Source organism: Epinephelus lanceolatus, chromosome 15, assembly GCF_041903045.1.
Source record: "Epinephelus lanceolatus isolate andai-2023 chromosome 15, ASM4190304v1, whole genome shotgun sequence".
Classification (NCBI taxonomy): Eukaryota; Metazoa; Chordata; class Actinopteri; order Perciformes; family Serranidae; genus Epinephelus; species Epinephelus lanceolatus.
Genome location: NC_135748.1, coordinates 35559692 through 35581107, shown reverse-complemented (window position 1 = coordinate 35581107; position 21416 = coordinate 35559692). Strand labels below are relative to the sequence as shown.

At 42.7% G+C, this 21416-nt stretch overlaps 1 protein-coding gene across 1 annotated transcript in view; it reads right to left on the bottom strand.

Annotated features, from left to right (window-relative positions):
* Positions 1-21416, bottom strand: part of trip11 (thyroid hormone receptor interactor 11) — a 29251-nt gene extending 7835 nt beyond the window's left edge. Inside the window, exons 1-18 of the mRNA XM_033642648.2 lie at positions 20797-21416; positions 16409-16485; positions 14807-14917; positions 14234-14536; positions 13411-13479; positions 12199-12364; positions 11723-12049; positions 11520-11560; positions 11291-11389; positions 10763-10966; positions 6869-9892; positions 5210-5350; positions 4712-4905; positions 3620-3783; positions 3374-3477; positions 3108-3207; positions 1041-1122; positions 346-460 (exon numbers count right to left, since the gene is read on the bottom strand). Of these exons, the coding sequence (XP_033498539.1) occupies positions 346-460; positions 1041-1122; positions 3108-3207; positions 3374-3477; positions 3620-3783; positions 4712-4905; positions 5210-5350; positions 6869-9892; positions 10763-10966; positions 11291-11389; positions 11520-11560; positions 11723-12049; positions 12199-12364; positions 13411-13479; positions 14234-14536; positions 14807-14917; positions 16409-16485; positions 20797-20935 (5460 nt within the window). The 5' untranslated portion in view covers positions 20936-21416. The remainder of the gene's footprint in view (positions 1-345; positions 461-1040; positions 1123-3107; positions 3208-3373; positions 3478-3619; positions 3784-4711; positions 4906-5209; positions 5351-6868; positions 9893-10762; positions 10967-11290; positions 11390-11519; positions 11561-11722; positions 12050-12198; positions 12365-13410; positions 13480-14233; positions 14537-14806; positions 14918-16408; positions 16486-20796) is intronic.

Here is a 21416-nt window from a genome sequence, read left to right as displayed (position 1 = left end):
GATTTTAAGTGCAACCAAAGATACTCAAATAAATCTTTGTACATGTAATGTATTTGGTTGTTTGGCTGTAATTTTTTGTGCGCTGCTGTCTTGGCAAGGTCTCCCTTGTGAAAGAGATGGTTGATCTCAACGGGACTTACTTGGTTAAATAAAAAAATAAATACATAAAATAAAATTTAAACCCAATAAGGCACGATGCCACAAACATAGCTCACTGTCTGTTAACGTAATTATACTGCCATAAAATGTTGTATTATTAAAACCAAGTGCTGCCTAAAAACATTACTATGTGAATACGTGATTGCTTCAGTAAATACTTTGAATATGAGTCAAGGAATCTCCCACCTTGTCAACGTCTTCTCTGCTCAGTCCCAGAACACTTCCCATGAGCCTCAGCACGTCGGCACGCTTGGTTTTAGGTGTGTGGAAGTATCCCAAGAACAGGTTTCGCATCAGGACTCTGGAAACAGAACAACATGAATAAAAAGTCATGATGTGATCCAAGATCCTGTTTTTATGCAGCTGCATGATTATAAATAAAGCCTAAATGTATTAATATCAGTATTTGTTTACGTTTGTTTCTCCGGGGAAACTGAGGCACACAAGATTTATTTATAGCAAATCAAGCACTGCAGAGGCTGAGAGAATAGACCTCTTTCCCATAACTGTAGCTGTCCTGTGGAAACCATGCATCTCCAGCTATTTATGAACTAAAACAGCCCTATTTCAGTTTTGTGACTGTGCATTTTTGCTGTAATCCAGTGGATTTTTAAATGCTTCATTTAAAAATTTAATATCTCCAATTTTGGACATGAAGGACTTTGTTTGGCTAAGTTTGCTGCAGCCACAGGCGAGGTCGTCTCATTGTCATAAGGCCTTAAAAGATGAGACTTTATCTCATTTTTATGCTGCAGAGTGATTGTCTACAATCCCATGAAACTGTGGGAGAGAAAGAATGGAAACCACATGTGTTCCTAATCATAATCGCATTTAGATGAATACAAGAATGTAAGATTGACCACAGATAGGACTGAACTTACTTGTCTATCTTCCCCTCTGTGCTGTTCAGGAGGTTCATCAGTTTCCTCTGCGCTTCCTCCAACATCTCCTGTCTCACATCCACTGTAACACACACAGAGACACACACACACAGACACAGACACAGGCAGAGTGAAGAGATATATTTTGGCATAATCTTCATGTTCCTGTCCGAAATCTGCTGCAAAAGTTAAATTTTTTCAATGTGAAAACAACAACAAAAAACAAAACAGGAGGAAGAGTTTTGCGAATACACTGGAGATCAGGGAGGTTCTTATAGGGGTAAATGGACTTCCAGTTGACTTGCATGCATACACAGATCTGTGTAAAAACAAGGCTGGAACCTCTCAGTTAATATTTGATTTTCAAGGGACATAATCAAGCCTGTGGATCACAATGCCTCTGGAAGCAACTGGACAGACCTATAGCCAATCAGAGCAACGAAACATGTGATGTAGCTGCAATTAATCACCATAGCAACCCCAGCCCAGGCAGGCTCTAGAAATCCGTGTCATGCAACAGACACTCTCACTCTCAGGCGGTCAGTGTGAAAGGACTGTAACCAAGGAAACTTTCCTGACGCCAAAACTGTTCAGTAAAGTTTCATAAACCCAGAACCAGCCTCCATGTCCTGATCCGACACTCCATATTGGTGAATGCTACCTAAGCTAGCTACTCAGTGCTAGCTACAGTAGCACTGAGTGACGGAAAAATGTAAACACAGAGTACAGAGATGAGTAGTGAGCATCAATATGTCTGTGAATGAGTGTTGCCATTTCTGCCATCAGAATTCAAAAACACAACTTTACCAGAAAGTTCCAAATCAGCTGCAGGCATCTTGGTTGTGTTTGAAAATGCCTCAAAGGCGCTACTCCTTACTGAGCTAGGTTTATGTTTTCCGTCACGTCCCCTGGCATTAGGGTGCACGCGGCAAAAATGACATAATCATTATTGCGTAAAGCGTAAACACTCTGCAAGTTGTCAGTCAACACATTGAACCTGCCCAGTATTAGATATTAGAGTTGCAACTGGCCAGAAGCGTGCCAGGTGGAAATCTGTCTGAACAGGACGACCAGACGTATCTACCAGAGCCAACAAAACAAGAGTGTGCAGATTCATCTGATTTCCAGGCCACTACAAGTCTGGAGGGTTATAATAAATATGATGAAGAGGATCTTTAACCTTTTTCAAGTTGCAACTATTTCTTTGCCATGTAGTCATAAACGTCCTCGCTCTTTATAATCGTATACAAACACAAATATTGGTTTGTATGAAAATATAGAATATAAGAAAGTAACATCAAAATATACCAAAAGAACTGCCTATATAATATGCTAAAAATTTAGATTGTGCAGCAGACAGCATATTTTTTAATAAACAGAAAAGTCTTTGAGGGGTCTTGAGTTTAGTGTTATACAAGAGGGGCACAAACTGGGGCTTTATTCCACAGACATACCAACGTTATCCCCTCACTGGTGAGACTGGGGATCGAGCCTTTCTCACAGCTTCATGACTATTAATAGACCCAATGTAAATTTTCCATAGGTGTCTGATTCATAAAGTAAATATATGTTCTCATATTGGGTCTGACTGGATACGAGTCTGAGCAGCCGGAGAGGGGTGAAAAAAGAAACAGTCTGAGAATTTGCTGTGATGTAATGGTGAAATCTGACAGTGATAAGAGGTAAATCTGCTGAGTGTGACACAAAAATAATACAGGAGAACCTAACGCCAGCAGGCAGCCAGAGTTTCACTCACTCTGTTATTCAGACGATGATAAGAACATGTGCATGCTAAAATAAAAATGTGAGACTGGGAGAAAGAAAAAAAGATATTCAAAGGCTGGCAGATGCATTCCACTACATCTTAAACACTGAAGAGTGCTGCACTGATCTTTAAACCAAACAGATCTAAAATAGCATTTATTTTATTACAACCTTGTGAAGATACCTTTAATTTCCTGTAAAAGTGGAAGGCAGACGTTTATGAGGAGTTTTGTCTGATATCCTCATCATACTCTCAGGACACGTGCAAAAGTTGGCAGGTGAAAACACTCAGCTGCAGCTCACCTTGGTTCTTCAGCTCCTCAATCTGTTCCTCCTTTAGATCGAGCTGATCGGTGAGGCGAGACGCTGACTCCAGAGCAGCGGTGGCTTCGTCAAGGTTAATCTGATACAGAGCATGACACCGCCAGTTAATGTGGCCCTCAGAAAACTGCAGCTTTCATCAAGAAATATGTCACGTGTGTTCACTTTGTGGCTTTGCTGTTGACGCCACCCGTCGGGTATGGATACACTAAACAGATTATCTGACCAGTTATTGATTGCTGGTTTACCTGAAGGGCAGATGCTTGGTCTTCCAGCTTCTCAGCTTTTCTTTTCCACTCCTCCTTCTCTTTCTTGTGCTTCTCAAGCTCTGCCGAGTACATGGCTTTCTCTTCTAATGGGGGAAGAGACAATTACTACAGGTAATATGGAATTCCATAACCACTCTACAGGCTCAAACTGCCTTAACAGCTGGCCAAAATACTCCAAAATACCAGATACTGCTTGAAGACCAGGGTCTTCAGCTGCTGACTTGCCTTGTTGAAACTGCTCTAGCACCATCTGCAGGTTGGAGAGTGACACCGCATACTGGTTGACCTGCTCCTGGGAGGTTCTGAGATGGATGAGTGCTTCGTCCCTCTGCTTCACCACCCCACTCAGCTGCTCCTGCAAAGACTCCACCTGCATGCTGGCCTGTTGGCTGGAGGTAGAGGGCCGGTAAGCAGAAGAAATGAGTGGATATACTTTAACTATATACTTTTATTGAATGCTGTAATCTCACTGAGATAAAGACGTGCAACGGATTAATTTGATGAAATCTGAGCAAGGCATCTCTGCAAAATGGTGGCTCCAACAAAGATAACAGTAAACTGTTTTGAGGGGTGGCAACGTGGGGAACTGACTTTACATGTCTTAGATCACATACTGGAAGGTTTTACAGCTGAGGGGCTCAGACAGCAAAGGTCTTGTCATCCTCAGTGTAAAAGTAAATATTTGGGAACTGCTGATAACAATAAAATCTTTAAGTCAATTATAAAATCGATGGAGAGCTAGTGGAGTGCAAGTACTCTCACTCAAATCACTTAATTAGAGGACATTTTTTAGATGTCAAGCACGTAATATGAGAGACACAACATAAATCAAGACACATCTGTGTCATCCGTCAGTATCAGGGCATACAGCTGCATGTAATCTGTCTAACACTGTAGTTGAAATGTGTCATATGCTCCGGGGGAGCAGATAAAAACAAAGCAACAGGAGACCTAAGATGGAGTCTTGAGGGACCCCACAAAAGAGTGGGACACCAGAGGAGGAAGCTTCTACCACGACAACAAAGTTGACTGACATGAACTAAACTAGTGTAGTACTAAATCACCGATGCCAACGCATTTTGTTAGACAGTTAATTAAAATTTGACAGTCCACCGTTATTTGTAAGGCATTTACACATCTTTTTTCTTTGCCACCACTGACACCTACACTGAATTTTATGTGGCATACTAATCCTGTACAATATCTAAACCATGGTGAAAAGGTGCAGTGATATACCCAATGATTGTGGTTTTACTTCATGCTGTATCCCAACCTCACATTTGATACACACACACTACAGTTTTAGGTCATGCTTACCTGGCATTCTCCACAGCACTCGAGGACATGGCCAGCTTCTCGTCCAGCAGTGCCACCCTCCTGCGCAGTTCAGTCTCCCTGTCCTCTGCAGCGAGGGCTTCTCTCGTGTATGAGTCCTCAATCTCTAAGAGGTGATTACGCAACCTTTCCAGCTCCAAGTTGAGACGCTGCTCTTTGTCCCTCATGTGCTGAAGCTGTGAAGGAAACAGAAACATTGTGACATGATCAATATGATCAAAGGGCTGAATAAATTGTTTTGAAATGTAACATGGTGTGAAAACATTACTTGCTAGTGGTAAGATGCTTTCATACCATTTTAAATCCCTGGTTGAACATGACTGAATATTAACTTTGATGTACACAAAATTGTTACCAAACAAGAAAAGATTAGACAGAATATCATGCATTGAATTTGTCTTGCACAGAAAACCCAGCAGACACAATATGTCCACAGTTAAATTTAAAGGGTAATGAGAGAAATGTCATCGGCCCTCCTACCTCAGTTTGTACTGCAGTGGTCTCCATTTGTTTTTGCTTGAGTGCCATCATTATCTGATCCCTCTCCTGCTGGAATGCCACAGCTTTGTCCTGCATGGACTTCAGTTCATTCAGGAGTTGATTCAGCTCACCAGACTTACCCTGCAGCACATCATCAACAGTGTCAGAAATGTTACTATGTGAAGAATAAAGGACAAAAGAATATCACTGTTTCCAGTCTGAACTTTGACAGCTACCTTTTTTCCATCAGGCAGCATGGGTACTCATCAAACCACACTACACAAACACTAGAAATGTTGCTATCTTGCATTAAGCTATACAAGATAGATTCATTACAGAAAAAATATATTCAACTGAAAAAGCATCTCTCAACTAAAATGATCAAAATGTGTTCCCATAGTAATAATACAGAAAAATGTAAAGGTCCAGTGTGTAGAATTTAGTGGGATATATTGGCAGAAATGAAATATAATATAATATAATAATTATGTTTTCCTTAGATTATCCCCTGAAAGTAAGAATTGTCGTGTTTTCATTACCTTAAAATGAGCCGTTTATATCTACACAGGGAGCTGTGTTACACTGCCATATTTCTACAGTAGCCCAGAACTGACAAACCAAATACTGACTCTAGAAAGGGCCATTTATGTTGTTGCATGCTCAGGCCAGATACTGTAGTTAGAAGCCCCTCCGCAACAAGCAGTGGAGGAAAACCGCTGATTTTTTTTAATGTTAAACTGCTTTATTCAGGGTTTTTAATCGCTTTAAATCACAGGGTCCATTTGTTTTGGAGAGGACCTCTGTGGATAATGGGCTCTTGATAAAAACCTCCCGAACATTTGAATCATAAATAAGGTGAGGACACATTGAGTTATTAGAGGAAAAAGGTGAGCACACATAGGCGCTGGGCAAGTAGCCCGTCTCTGACATGCCAAACAGCTTAGGAGAAACACTGATTTGTAATGTGAAACTGCTTTATTCAGTGTTTTTACCGGTCTTAGGCCCTGATCACACAGAAAGCGTTTAAGCAGTTGGAGGCGGCTTTTTGTAATTGTTTTAATGAGAATGACGCTTTTTGCTCGGTGTTTTTGCGTTTCGACGCCCCTTGCGATTCTGAGCTTGAGGCACCTGGAGTTTTTGCCGGAGCACTCTGAACTCCTCAAGTTGAAAAAGCTTCAACACAGAGTGGAAAAGCTTCCCAAGTCATCTCTGTTTCATTTTTTCCCCATTGTCAAATCAGATAATTTGAGAGGCAGGCCTTCTGTGGTGGTCACAACAAGTTCACAGTTTGGTAGGTAGCGGTTATTGGATACCCAGAGCTATACGGCCTGAAAATAGACAGAGACAGCAGGTTGTGAACAAGGCGAAGCTCCTGAACCAACTGGTGGCACTCCCTGTGACCCACCCTTGTGCCCAACAAACTATTTGCTGATAGCCAAGTCAAGTACCCTCTGCCTGAACATTTTAGGAACTAGCCACTAATTATTGGGGAAGGAATAGTAATTGATTACACAGGAAGGTTAGTGTACAGACATTTGTTTTTTACTAGTGGCATTCAATTAAACAATAAGCACTGAAAGAAAAATCTCCCTAAATCTTTCACACTGGACCCTTTAAGAGAAACAAATAATAATACTGAAGTCTTAGTTGTCAACTGACCTGCTCTTTGTCCTTGAGCATCCTCTCCACAGTTGCAGACTTCTCGCTCACTGCACTCAGTTCAAACTCCTTCTCCCTCAGCAGGAGGGAAAACTGCATGTTGGTTTCCTGCAGCGCTCTGAACTCTGACTCTTTCTCTCGAGAGCGTGCAGCCACCTGCTCGTTCTCCTCCTTCAGCTTCTTCACATCCAGTTCCAGGATAAGAGCGCGCTCTTTCAGGTTGGTCACCGCCTGCTTCAGGACTTCATTGTCATTCTCGCGGTTACGTAGCGAATCGCTGACATGACTCAGCTGGTCGCCTTTGTTTTTGATGAGCAGGTCTTTCTCCCTCACAGATCTCTGCAGGGCCTCCAACCTCTCTTTGACCAGCCGGACCTCCTCCGCCTGACTTCTCTGCTCGCTCTCTGTGGCAGATGCTGAGTTGGAGAGCCGGTGGTTATTCTCCTGAAGAGTCCTGATTATGTTTTCCTTCTCGGCTAACTGAGTTTGCAATCGTGTAATTTCTTCCTGTAGTTTCTCGTTGCTTGCTGTTGGAGACATCTGCTGGCTTGGAGCATCAGTTGTGAGAGAAGGTGCACTAGACTGAGCAGCTACAGCTTCAGGAGTCTGTGCCACGCTGTCCAGTTTACCCAGCAGAACATCCTTGGTGGTGCTGAGCTGGGTGATAGTCTGTTGGACCTGAGCTAGTTCCTGACTCAGACTTCCCAGCCTCCTTTCCTTCTGCTCGTAGCTCTGGATCAGTCCAGCATAGTCCACTGACAGCTTGGAGCTGCAGTCGCTGTCAGCGGAGACCTGTCCCTGTAGTTTGATCAGCTCCTCCTGCAGCTGAGCTGACTCATGCTGCATGTTCTTGACCGTGGTGATCACCTGCTGCTTCCACTCCTCCATCTTCTTCACCTGCTGTTTCAGTGTGTCCCTCTCCTGTAGTAGCTCCTCAAACTGGTTGCTGCTGACGCCTCCAGAGCCAGCGCCGGACTCTCCTCCTGAGGACTGCAGGACAGTCACCAGGGTTTGGCACTTCTGGGTTAAAGCATCAATCTCTATGTCCTTCTCCCTGATGATGCGGGACAGGTTCTGGATGGTCTCCTTGAACATTTCTTGGCTTCCTGTGGGATCGCTCATGTTGGAGAGGCGCTGGTTCTCCTGCTGAAGCTTCATCAGAGCCGCCTCCTTCCCTGCCATGATGTCCATGAGACGGTGATAGTCGGAGCGAAGCTGGCTGTTCTCTCTGGTCTTCTCGTTGAGCACGGCCAGCACTTGCTCTCTTTCCACAGCGTACGCCTGCAGCTGCTGCTGTAGGAACATGACATCCTGGCTGTGTCCGCCACCCCCGACCATGGACACTCTGGCATGAAGCGCCTGGATCTCCAGATCCTTCTGCAGGATCATCTGGGACAGTTTGCCCACTTCATCACGGGACACCACCAGCTGATCCAGCTGTTTGGTAAGTGAGAGGTTCTTCTCGTTCAGCTGGCTGATCTCAGTCTCTTTCTCCTTGATGCCTTTCACCAGTCTCTCTATATCTACCTTAGAAAGGTCGTGTTTCTCGTTGCCGTTCTCCTGATTTAGAGTCTGCGTCTTCTCCTCCTGCAGGATGACCTCTCCCTGCACAGGAGGGGAATCGACACGAACTCGACTCTCACTGAGCTGATCTACCGTCTGCTTGAGGCAGGATATCTCTTCATCTCTGGCATTGATGAGTCTGTCATAGTTAAGTGTGGTCTGCTGATGGCGAGCATGAGCCTGCTCAAGCTCAGTCTGCTGAGTCTGGAGGGACTGCTGCGACAGAAGGAGAGAGGCCTGCAGCTCTTCTACGGTTCTCCTCAGAGTCTGGACCTCCTCCTCCTGACCACTCCTGGAGGACTTGAGCTGTGTGATCTCTGTCTCCAGCTCAGTGATGATGTCTAAGGTCCGGGGCTCAGTCAGAGGTTGAGGTCTGCTGTGCTGATCCCTGAGTCGGTCGATCTCTTCTTTCAAATGACTGTTGTCCTCCTTCATACCCCCCAACTGCTTATCTTTCTCCTCTAGTGCCTGTTTGAGAGCGTCCGCTTCCTTTGTCAAGACTGTAATATGGTTCTCCATCTCTTTCTGCAAATCTGAAGCGTTTTGTTTTAGTGTATCCATGAAGGTGTCCTTCTCCTGCAGCAAATCTGTCAGCTGCTTCTGCCCTGCAACAGTGATGGAGAGCATCTCATTGGTGTCTCTGTGGTCAGACGCCAACTGCTCTATGTCTCTCTTCAGCTGAGCTATCTCCATGTCTTTCTCCTGGTTGAGCTTGATGGCTCGCTCATGCTCCGTCTGTAAAGCGGAGGCATCCATGGAGCGTGCGCGAGTCAACTCCTCGATGGTCTGCTGGTACTGTTTCGCCTGTTCTGCTAAAGTCTTCTCAGTCTGCCCCAATTCACCCTCCAGTTGAGTTTTCTCCAGCTTCAGAGCTTCAATACGAGTGTCCTTCTCCCGTACAGTCCTGTTCAGAGCTGCCTGGCTTTCCTTCATCTGCTTGGTAACTTCTTCAGCTTTACCCAAAGCCTCCTCATTCTCCACTTTCAACCTCCTGTTCTCTATCTTCAACTCATAGTCCTCAGACATCGCCTTCTCCTGAGAGCCCCTCAACTCATTCAGTTCTCTCTTGAGGTCCAACAACTCCCTCTCCTTCCCTGCTAGCTTCTCTCTAGTTTCCTGTGCCTCACCTCCTCTCTCCCCTGCTTGATCCACCTGTGCTTTGGTATAAGAAAATTGCTCCTCTCGCTCCTGAAGAGTCTTCTTCAGCTCTGTGATTTCTCTACGTGCCCCCCTGCTCTGCTCCTGCGCATGTCCAAGTTTATCCTTCAGCTCCTTCACTGTCCGTTCCAGCTCCTGTTTGCCCATATGCAGTTCGTTGAGGGTGAAAGCACTGTGGCTCGTTTTCTCTTTTTGGGACTCCAGCTCTTGCTCCAGTGCCCTCTTCTGCTCTTTGGTTGTGTTCAGCTCTGCCTCGACCTCCTTCAGCTGTCCAGAGAGCTGCTCCTTCACCGAGATCATGTGCTAGAGACAGACAAAGCAGAAACAAAATAAAAATCAATATATTTGTTTAAATTTTCCTCATTGTGTTTCCTTGTAAAAGATTTCTACAAATTTTCATTTCAAAATGTCCTACTTTTCTAAGTTTTAGCTTGATTTGAAAGCTTTAATCATGATTGCTCAGCATGATGCCTTGACAGTGCCTCAAGACTATAAAACCCAGTCGGCTAAGGCCACATCCACACTAATACGTTTTCATTTAAAAACACAGAGACGAAAACTCTGTACACGCAAGCAATTTAGCGCTATTTCAGAAATAATCTCCGTCCATACTAACACGCCTGAAAGCGCATATCGCATGGACATTCATGTACACAGGGAAAGCACATGCCAATGTAAACAGGAAGCAGATTGTCTGCTCTGCAGTTGGCTGCTTAGTTGCAGAAAATGGAACATAGAAAGTGAAAAATAATACCAAAGATTTCCTTGCTTGGACTGCCAAAGATGCTGAACTGTTATTGAAAGTAAAACCCGAGTATAATGCAGTCGAGGCGGTAGAAAACAGATCTGGAGTTACTGAAAAGCAAATGTGGTAACATATCAGAGCGATACCTGGAGCATTATCCATCACCAGAGGAAGCCACAGTGATGGGAAAGGAGTACCTACACGAGAAGGATGACTACACAAAGCTATGTAAGTTTAGCTATAATGTTTTGGCTTGACACATCGTGACTAATTACTGCTCATCTGAAGCTGGGTTGCTAAGGCAGCAGGCCAAAGCGTTACAGGCATCCTTCTCCCCAGCAATGCTTTTCTGCGTTATATAGATTTAAAATAAATTTTATTAATAATACTTTTATTACATAGTGACAAAGAAAGTCAGTCAGTCAAACCTGTGTTGCTTCCTGGTTTTGCCGGTCCAGTTCCTCCAGCTCAGACATCAGGGTGTCGCGTTCCTCCTCAACGTTTCTCAGGGCCTTTTCTCTCCTCTCCAGCTCCGCCTTCAGAATATCCACTGACTCTGATTCATCAGACTCATCTTCATTATTGCTAATGGTTTGCTCCTCTGCCTGTTTTAGTCTTTCTTGCAGATTAAGCTGTGAAAAGACACGAAACCCCAGAATTATACTCCATGAATTTTTGCTATAATCCAGAATGTGTTCTTTTATATCCCATTATTAACACTATATAAGAAACTAACAAGTGTAGGTAAAACCATTTGCCGATTTTTTTTCTGTCTTACCAATATTTTAACACGTAATAAAATTATAACACTATGTTTAATATTGCTTATGTCACAACCAACACATTGACTAAAACAAAGTGTGCACAGACACACACAGTAATTGTATCAGTAAAGCTAACACAGATAATTCGAGCAGCCTGTGGTGAACACAATCAGACGCAATAGATTAACAAACCTTTTCTTCTTCTAAGTCTTCCTTTTCTTGTCTCAACGTCCCAATAATTGTGTTCAGCTCTAAGATGTCTGCGTGTTCAACTTCTTCCTTTGGTCCTGCCTAAATGTACCAAAAAAAAAAAAAAGTTGGAGAAGACATTAAACTGAGGGGATAAATCATGAAAATGTACCACTCTATACAGTATAAATATTCAACATGATTATGGTTAATGATTCATATTCACACTCACCTCAGCCAGGCTTTTAAGTTCCTCTATTTCTTTTTCGGCAGCTGGAAAGAAGAAATTTTAATTAAAATACAGATTAATTATGAAGAAAAACAACCTATGGCTTACAGTAGAAGTCCATGACATTATTCTGCATCTATGCCACACTGATTTTAGAGCTTTAATTAAGTGGTATTCGACATAACAAAAAAATAATGACAGTATACCTTCAAGGTTTTTCCTCAACACTTGGATCTCATGGTCCAGCTGGGCTTTCTGCAGAGACTTCCCCTCCTGCTCTTGTACTCGTGTCTGCAGCTCGGCTACAGAGGCCTGCAGTCGTGTGTAGTTCTGCAGCAGCCCGGTGTTTTCTTCCTGGGCCTCATCCTTCTCCAGCTGCAGCGATGCCTGTTTCCTCTGCGCCTCCTCCAGACTGGCAGACAGCTCGGCCAGCCGCTTCTCCCGTTGATCTGCCGCGTCCTGCAGGGAGCTTATGGTTTTCTGCAGTTCAGCTAGTTTGGAGGCATCTAATGAAGGAGTTGCTGGACCACCACCTGGAGAGAAAGATTTGTAGGAGGGAGCTCATTTTGTGTGTTGTGCTTGAGTAGACACGCTTCACAGGAATAAAACATGTTAAGTCACAATTTCCTCAGTAACATCTCCGAATTCTTGTTTCAATAGGAAATACCAAAGTGAGGCTAACCACTCTGAATCTGTTCCTCCAGCTCCTCTATCCTCTCCTCGTACTCTGCTAAGTCCTCTCTGTGTCGCCGTGTGATGTCGGCCATCTTCTGCCGCTGGGCGTCCTGCAGAGCCGCCAGTTCATGCTGGTGTTCATCCACCTCACGACTCATCTCCTCTCGCAGCTCCTGTTCCAAAGCAGCCATAAGATCAAGGTTAGAGTCTCAGTGTCACTACGTCTGTGCAAGCTGTTGTCTTAAATTATTAAATTATTCAAATCTACACTAACTGAAATTTTGGCCACATTGGGACCATGAAAACAAACTGTAAACACAACATTGACAGGTATAAAGCTCCATTGCGTTACCAGCCGTGTTAAACTTGCTTTTAACTATGTGTTTGTCTGTGCATGATTACTGCCTCGCGTATCCTGCGTCCGTTTGGAGTGTTGGTTGTGCACATCCTCAGAAATTAACAGTACGCATGCTCAAGATGCAACACACATGAACGGCAGGGGCAGTGTAACATAAGTACTTGCCATTTTCATAACATGCTTAATTTAGGAGCCTTATATACCAACCACAATGGCGGCGCTGCTGTCTTTTCTACTGTGATCTCAGAATTAACAATATAGTAACCTCCTCAAGTGTCGCCATGCAATCGGGAAGATGTACACTGTCTGAGTTCTCTGGTGTGCCCTGTAGTGGAATCCCCCAGTAACACGCGCAGTACATGGGCGAGTGTGTGACAATTATGGTCAGGACACAGCCACTTGTCTACACAAACACATTGTTAAAAAGCAAATATATCTTCGGCCTAACGCCCAGTATAGATTGTGTGATTTTGGGCTGTCCTAGATGAAAGATGACCAACGTGAAAGAAACGAGGCGATATCTTTGGTCATGGCTCTAAAACAGTGGTCCTACGCTACTGCATCGTACGTCGTAGCCTGTGATTCAGTAGGCGCTGTCATTGTACAGTCTGCATACATCAACACTGATGTTAAATCCAAGTTTATAAGATCCATGTGATGCACTAAACTTATACGATTGCTAAAATCTCACAGTCCGAAAGAGGCTTAGGAGAAACTTAAGAGTAGGGCAATGCAAGCAACTTTTTCCACATACCCACTGATCTCTAATCCATTGTTAACATAACCATATTGATTATAGCATCTTTAAGATTTAGATTCCACTATAAAATACATTTTTTCCAGAAACAATGAAAAGTTCACCTTAATGGTTCTTTGAAGTTTGACAATCTCTCCCTGGTCGCCGTTACCACCTCCTACTGCTGTTGATGCCTGAAATGAAAAAACAACAAATTAAATGTCAGCAAAAGCACAAACAGAATAAATTTAATTTAGTTTTAGCAGTGCATCAGCATGTCTTAGCATTTGTTTTAACCAATTCAGATCAGACTAAAACAAATGTAAGATGGTTTCTTGTGACTCTCTTAACTTGTAATATCTGACACACTGTTCTATGTGGCAACCCTCATACATGTGGTACCAAAACCTGCAAAAAAAACAACCATAGTACTCATTTGAAAGTCATGTTTTCAGGGTTTAAGGTGGCTTAGCTTTAAAGCCTCGATTCTTTAGTTAAGGAATATGTCAACATTTTGGGAAATGCGTTTATTCTCTTTCTTGCTGAGCGTTAGATGAGAAGATTGAAGCTACTCTTGTATCTGTGCACTAAAACTAAGCTACAACTGGGAGACAGTTAGCTTAGCTTAGCATAGCATAAAGACTGAAAACCGTAGGAAACAGCTAGCCTGGCTCCTTTCAAAAGGTAACAAAACCTCCTGTCAGCACCTCCAAAGCTTAGAAATGATTAAAGATTACACATTATATATTGTTTTTTTAAGCCATGGAAATCCTTATAAAAACAGTGTATATATAATAAAAGTGTAAAATCAAAGTTTAGACAGTTGATGTTTTTCTGGGTCTTGTAGACCTTGAAGATGTTAACCATTCCTTGAACTGGATGACCCAGGTTAAACTCCCTCTACCAGAAATCCATCCTGCTACATCATCAACTTCTCATCATCATTACCTGAGACATTCTCCTCCAGTGCGCCACCTCAGCCTCCAGACGCGTGACTTCTGACGACAGCCGGTTGATCTCCTGCTGCGACCAGAGGACGTCGCTGAGGTCCATTTCGTCACTGCTGAAGCCCTGGTGGGACCCTGCAGGCCGTGACAGGAAAGAGGAGACAGAAGAGGAAGTAGTGGTCGAGGAAGCAGTGGTGACGGGCAGCACGGCGGGGCCGATGGAGGAGGACTGAGCTGAGTGCTGCAGCTTCTGGACTTGCTCCTGGAGTCCACTCTGCCGAGCTTTCAGGTGGCTGATCTCCACCTGGGAGGAGACAAAGAAAACTTTAGGACCCTTTATACCAAGCACTAACATAAAATTGTTTTATTTCAATATTGGTAGCCTAAAACTGTCACATTTAATGGCCTAAAATACACATAGAGTAAACTACAATATTAAATGGGTAAACTTTGGACACAAAGTGTATGGATGTGTTTACTTAAGATGGCATCTAACATTTAATCTAAATATAGGGTTGCGGGTACAGATGGTACAGAGGTACCATCTAAGTGCTTTCATTACACATATACACACATCTTTCTGTTGCAGGAGGGTTCTGTACTCTGCAGACTGTGCTTTAATCTGGATCTCTGATGCCTCGTGCTTCTCCTCCAGCTCTGCATGGAGCTTTCTTAATCTCTCATACTGCAACAAAGAGAGACAGAGAGAAGAGAGGAAGTCAGTAACATGGAAATATGCAGGAAATTAATATCTGTCTCTTCCCCTTAACAGGAAGGTGGTCAGAGCTTTAACAGATGCTGAAGGACAATTCGGCTGGAATGAGGCTTGTCTTATACTAAATATTTCCAGCAGGCCTCATTTCCTAATCTGTGGCTCTCAGCTTCAAGCCCATTTGTTCCTAATGAAGACATAATTTCTCAAGACATGTCACAGATATATAGTTTTATTCTTAAAAAGGTTTGACATTTCACCAAAGCGGCTGGGCACTGTGGCTTTTATCAAATGTCACTTAAAAAAGGGGCATACAGTACATTTGTTGGGGACTATTTTTAGCTGCGGATTAATACACAATTGGTGCTCTGGAGAGTATTTACAGCAGCAGGACGGTGTCTGTGGGACTGACTCAAAATAAACGACAGTCTGTGTATTCAAGGAAATGAAGGAAAATGTCACCCAGGGCAACAGTGTGACTCACTGATGTTTTTTTTTTTAGTTTTTGGACGATAATGAAGCTGTATGATGCAGAGGATTAAAATACAAACGAGTCTTCGATGCACAGAAAATTTAAAGTTAAATTTGTTGTTGGTTTTGGTCCTTTAACAGGATTTGATGACTATAAGCAACCCTTTATTTACTGATATGATTCGTATTATGCAGGGGGAATCTTTATCTGCAGCCCCTTCCTTTGTTGTGCAACCATTTTAAGGTTAAGTACACTTTTCAACACTTGCATTACGAGCACCTCTGAGACACACACGAACCACTGAAGGTCAAGACCATACATGCCTGAGGCTGGTGTTTACAGGCCTTTCTCACATGAGACATTTGACTTCAAACAACAAATAACAACACTTAAAATGGCTGCATTTTCAAGGCTCCCACTCTTTTTTTCAGGGATCTTTTCCAGGGCATTTTCAGTGAAGATCTCACTAATATGACAGACAGAGTTTGGATTTGATCCATCATTTGGCATCACAGCTTCATGAAGGGGCGGAGCTGTCCTCCCTCTCTGTCCTCCACATTCTGTGTGCATTCCACAACCCCCCTCCTCTTCATCATCATCGCCTTGAATATCACTATCTGACCTGTTGAGTGTGAGCTATCTGAGTCATGAAATGATTCTGCGCACCCTGTTCCTCTGTCTTCTTGTAGCTGTGTCCCATCGCCACATTTTCTTCACTGTTTCTGGGTCAAACAACTTTCTAAAGGCTCTGACAGACGCAAAAGACAAAATTTAGCAACTCAGTGTGTAAACATGATTGACACAACATGAGGTCGTTTTTATTTTTTTAGACGTGCAACAATTTCAGACAAGTAAAAAAAAAACAGTCTCAGTGTGTTAAGGCCTTTACAGCTGTACTTTTCCTGCTATAACAAGTCAAAACGTCCATGGTGAGAAAGGCACACAGTATAGTTTGACTCCTTGACTCTAAATAAGTGTACGAAGACTCTCACCTCAGATTTCTGAGTGGCAAACGCAGCCTCGACTTCGGCCAACCTGGAATTGGACACCTGCAGTTCTGTGGTAGCATCTGCAGTTACATGGAGAAAGCAGCATTGAATATATCATGATGTGCATCAGACAGTAAGAATTAAATGTGAGCATGGTGAACAAACATAGTTAAATGTCTTTTTTATGTACACAGCATTTCGCCACTATGGAAGTCTATGAAACAGTCTGCCGAAACAAATAAAGAACTCCACTTCTGTGGTCATTTTAAAAAAGAAACCTTAAGATGTATCCTTTTAGCATGGCTTTTACTTTAGATGCCTCATCATACTTCTGTTTTTAAGTCTTATCTATGGTCTTTTCTACTATTATTTTTGGTTTAACCCTGGTGTTTATTTGTTCTTTTGACTTTTATTTATTTTAAACATTTTATCGTTGTAATCTTTGGCTGTTCACTTTGTCATTTTTTCTGTTTTAATCCTGCTCTATTTATTTATTTATTTATTTATTTATTTAAATTAGAAGGGACAATCCACATTAATGAACATTTGCATGTAAATATGCCAGATTATAGCCCCAGGCTAATTTTCATTCGTAGTCCCTTGGCAGGTTGATCTTACAGAGTAGTAAAACCGTTAGAAGAAAGGAAAAAAAGAAAAACATGTGATAGTGAATACATTACATCACCGAAGACAAAAGTAGAAAAAAATACATGCCTTATAAGAGAAAACATAACAACATGGTGTACAAACATCAAAAACTGGGGCCATTGAATTGAATGTCTGTCCAGTCCAGTGTATGAAATTGAGTCCAGATAAAGTGCTATGTGCTGTGGTTATTGCATGATGCCCATAATTACTAATTGTGGAGCTCTTCAGGCTGCATGAGTGTATAAAAGGTGCCATATAAATAAAGTTTGATTTGATTTTGATGTAAGAAAAACACACAGGATTATTCTCTTTCTGTTGTCTAGTAAAATGTATTTCAAAATGCTCCCATGAACACTGCACATTCAAGAGATAATAACTGGTGCCTTTTTGTCCTTCTCTGAGTCACACACACACACACACACACACACACACACACACAGATTTGCTTAACCCGGCTCACATGACAAACAAACATGCACAGCTGAGCGGGCCAACATTTCTATAGGTTTTGTCAGTTATGTGATCTCTGCCAACACATGACATTACTGCACAAACTGAATCAACTCTACAGGCAACTCTCGTTCCAGCTAATGTCCTCTCTTTTTAAAATGTACTCATGAGATGTATTTTTAAGGCCTGACAAGCAAAATGCTTCACAGCCGGCCCGCTGCTCCACACTCAGTGATAAGAATTCATACTTTTGTTTTTTGATTAGAGCTGTGAGTTGGAGATCTGCGGCCAAAGTTCTCTTTGCGTCAGTGCTTTATCACTCGCTGTCTGTTTGCTTCAGAGGGATGGTGCTTTTGGGTTTCACTGGCCAAATGGGAGGAAGCTCTTTGGATAGAAGCTCCAAAATTATTGCATTTTTGACATCATGAAATACTCACAAGCCCAGACTGACACAAAACAACAAGCAAATCAGTGACTTACTGTAGAATTAAATCAGAATCAAGCTCCAACGTTTCGAGGGAGGATATCATTTTAGAATTGAATTTTATCATGAAGGATGTAATCTGTGTCGTTATCAGGCTGCTCAGCTCCACTGACAATGGGACCTCCCAACAAGGGAGTGACTGCATTGACTGAGTATGTCTACTTTAGATTTTACACCCACGTAACTTTTAAGTTTAAGCTCTATAGATGTTGCTAGAGAGGAACATGCTTGACTTTTATACATGTATGACAACATTCCAGCGTCGCGCATCAGATCAAAAACTTCTGATGCAGATCTGACATATGAAGTTAGACCAAAGTATGTGGGTCAGATTTTAAACTGAAGAAACACATGATTAACCCATGATACAAGTAGCTGCATGAGCATTAGGCAGAAGGGTGTAGTTTGGTAGAAAGAAAATAGTTCCTACATGAAACTGCTCACAACAAGGTCTGTGGATTATCTTGAGTAACCAGGTCATGATTTCTGGAAAGAGACATTGCTGTTGAGTTTTTCAAATGTATTTTTTGTTGCTTTGAGCACCACAAGCTGAGTGCCATCTAGTTCCATTATATTAGAGAGAAGCCAGACATCTCTACAGCTGATATCTCCAGCACTCTGCAACTCACACCAAAACAACCTAGATTGATAAACAGCACTACAGGTAAAAGGAAAAATATGTATTTTTGATTCTGGGGCGAACTGTCCCTTTAACGCTACTGACTCAAGTCAGAGGTCTTCAGTCTGTTTTCCAGGTTCATTCTCACACTGTAACCTGATCCTGACAGGAAAAGTCAGACCATTGTGTTTTGTGAGCGGTGCTCTCGCCTGTGTTTAATAAAGAGTTGTTTATAATCCTGTGCGTTCAGTTAGCTTGAAGCACAGATGTGGAATTAACTGCAAATATGTGCCTGTCACATCTACACATTTAAGACCAATGCAGTGCAGTGGAGGCAGAGTTTTTGGCACTGCACACTGTAAATCAAACTGCACACTGTACGTCATCCTGACAGCCTCAAACCTTAAATAGCTATAAACTACAGAAAGGGAAAAAAAATTAAGAGTCAGTCAGATTTTAATGCCAGCATTCAGTTCAGCTCACTGCTGATGAAACCGTTTGGATGCAAACAAACGTCAGGCAGGCAGTCCGACTCATTCAGTGTCAACAGAGCAGCAATGGAAAAGATTCTCAGTGCTGTAGTGTTTGCATATCTCCACATGAGAACAGGAATATCTTTAAAACATAAGCAGCAGTGAAGATGAATTAATTCAGAGCATCACTAATACGTTTCCTCATTTAACTGAGTCAGCTGCTTCCACTCTGAAGGGTATCGGCCTTTCAGCAGTGTGTTTGAGCTCTGATGGTAAATAATCCAGGATTGGGTTCCACATCTTAAGAAATGAGCCATCATTATAAAGACCGCACTCATCCTTTCATGAGGTAAAACACTAAAAATCTCTCTGTATTACCGCGGGAGGAGTACCTTTAACCTATTTAAACAGAATGCATTTACGAGCAAGGAGCAAAAGTTTGGTCAGCAATTTGTTGTGATAATGAGAAAGAGATATTTCTTTAGAGGGCAAAACTAGTAGATTTTACTGATTCCTTTTAAGGCTCTTCATGGTCTCTCTCCCAGCTATATCTCCGACCTCTTAGTACTGTACACACCAGGACGTACTTTGAGGTCTTTTGTCTGTTCCAGAGGCTCAGCTGAGAACTAAAGGGGCCAGAGTGTTTGCTGTCAGGGCCCTGAGGCTCTGCAACAACCTGCCCGAGGAAATCAGGTTGGCCAAAGCAATATCGTATCGTCACACGGATGCCAAGTATCTTGTTTTTGTTATTACATAAATTAATAATATTACAAATGCTAATTAAACTTTTGGTAGGCTACTAGATATTTTCAGTCCACTAGAGACATTTAGCTGCAATAAAAATGGCTGAAGTGAGATGATCAGACTGAAAACTTAATCTTATAGGATAAAACTTATCACAATGCTCAGCATTCTGCAATAATATTGTGTCGTGGTTGTCGTGAGCATCATGATAATATTGTATGATGGGGCCTCTGGTGATTCCCACCCCTACTGGATGTTCTCCTTTTGTAGTCTTAAAGATATCTTTTGATATTGTGACAGTGCTCTAATATATTTATAAGTGAAAGACAGTATTTCACTGCTCAGTCCAATGTGCTTCCTTCTTTCTATCATGAATATGGTGTGATTTGCTTCTATTTATGGACTCTGCTTATCTCACAGTGCTTCTTAAGACCAAGATCTTAATATTTCAGTTCCCTCTAACTGGCAGATGCAATGAAAATACCAACCAGTCAAAATAAACATTTGTTTTCTGATGTTTTCTAGCTCTGTGTCCCTGTGTTTCACATCACTTACAGAAGGTCAGCCAGACCTTTCTGGTGTTTTCCAGTTACTGGATGCTTTATTGATAATTTAAGCAACCCTCCTTTGGGTTATTTTTCAGTTAATGGCAGTGTTTTTGCAAGAAAATGCTTACGCTGCTGTGTCATGTCTTGCTTCTTCTTTTTGTTGATGCCTCCCAGGACAGCTGAGATATCTTTACAACCTTTCTGGAGATCAAACTCTTTATTTAAGGACCTGCTAATTGGCAAGACCTGAGATCCTGACCCTTGGTAGCGATTTTAATTCATGTGGGTGTACTAGAACAATCAAGCAGCTAATGTATGTGTGCAAAACACATTTAAAATATAATATATGCTCTCTGCTCAACAGTGTAATTCAAAGTTCTGATGATGTGGCTGACAAAGTGTCAAAAACAGGAACACAAACTTACCTCCTACTTCTTCCACCCCCTCCAGCAGCATGTCTTTGGTAAAGTTAGATATCTGTCCGGTGAAGGTGGACAGGCTCCCGCCGACCTGGCCCAGAGACTGACCGAGGCCGGAGCCGATCCCACCCAGCCACGATGACATCTCGAGGAGGGCTACAAACCAAACAAAAACAAAGCAGGGCCGAGAAGGACCAGTGGGGGGCTAGCCTAGCTTTGACTCCAGAGGTGACACCGTGAACTCGGTCATGAAGCTCAACTGTTCGCACGAAACCACAGACACGTCGTTAAACTTCACAGTCCACTGAAATGTCCCGAAACAAAGTCGCTTTTCAGGCTGACAGACGCTCATTTAGCAAAGACTCCGGCTAGTAACAGCTGATCGTTTGCCTGGAGGAATCTGCCAAGCTAAGCTAAGCTAACTTATATCGCAGTCAAACGGCTGATACCTTTAATGGCGGCGTTGCGTTCAGGTCTGAGTCGCGTACGCTGAGTGTTAGCGGTGTTTTCAGTAGTTTCTTAGCCGGTCTAAACAACACAGCGCCCAGAAAGTGCCACCTCAACTGCAGCCATATTATCAGCTCGGCTGCGGCGATTGCTGTCAGGTTTGACGTGGACACAGAACA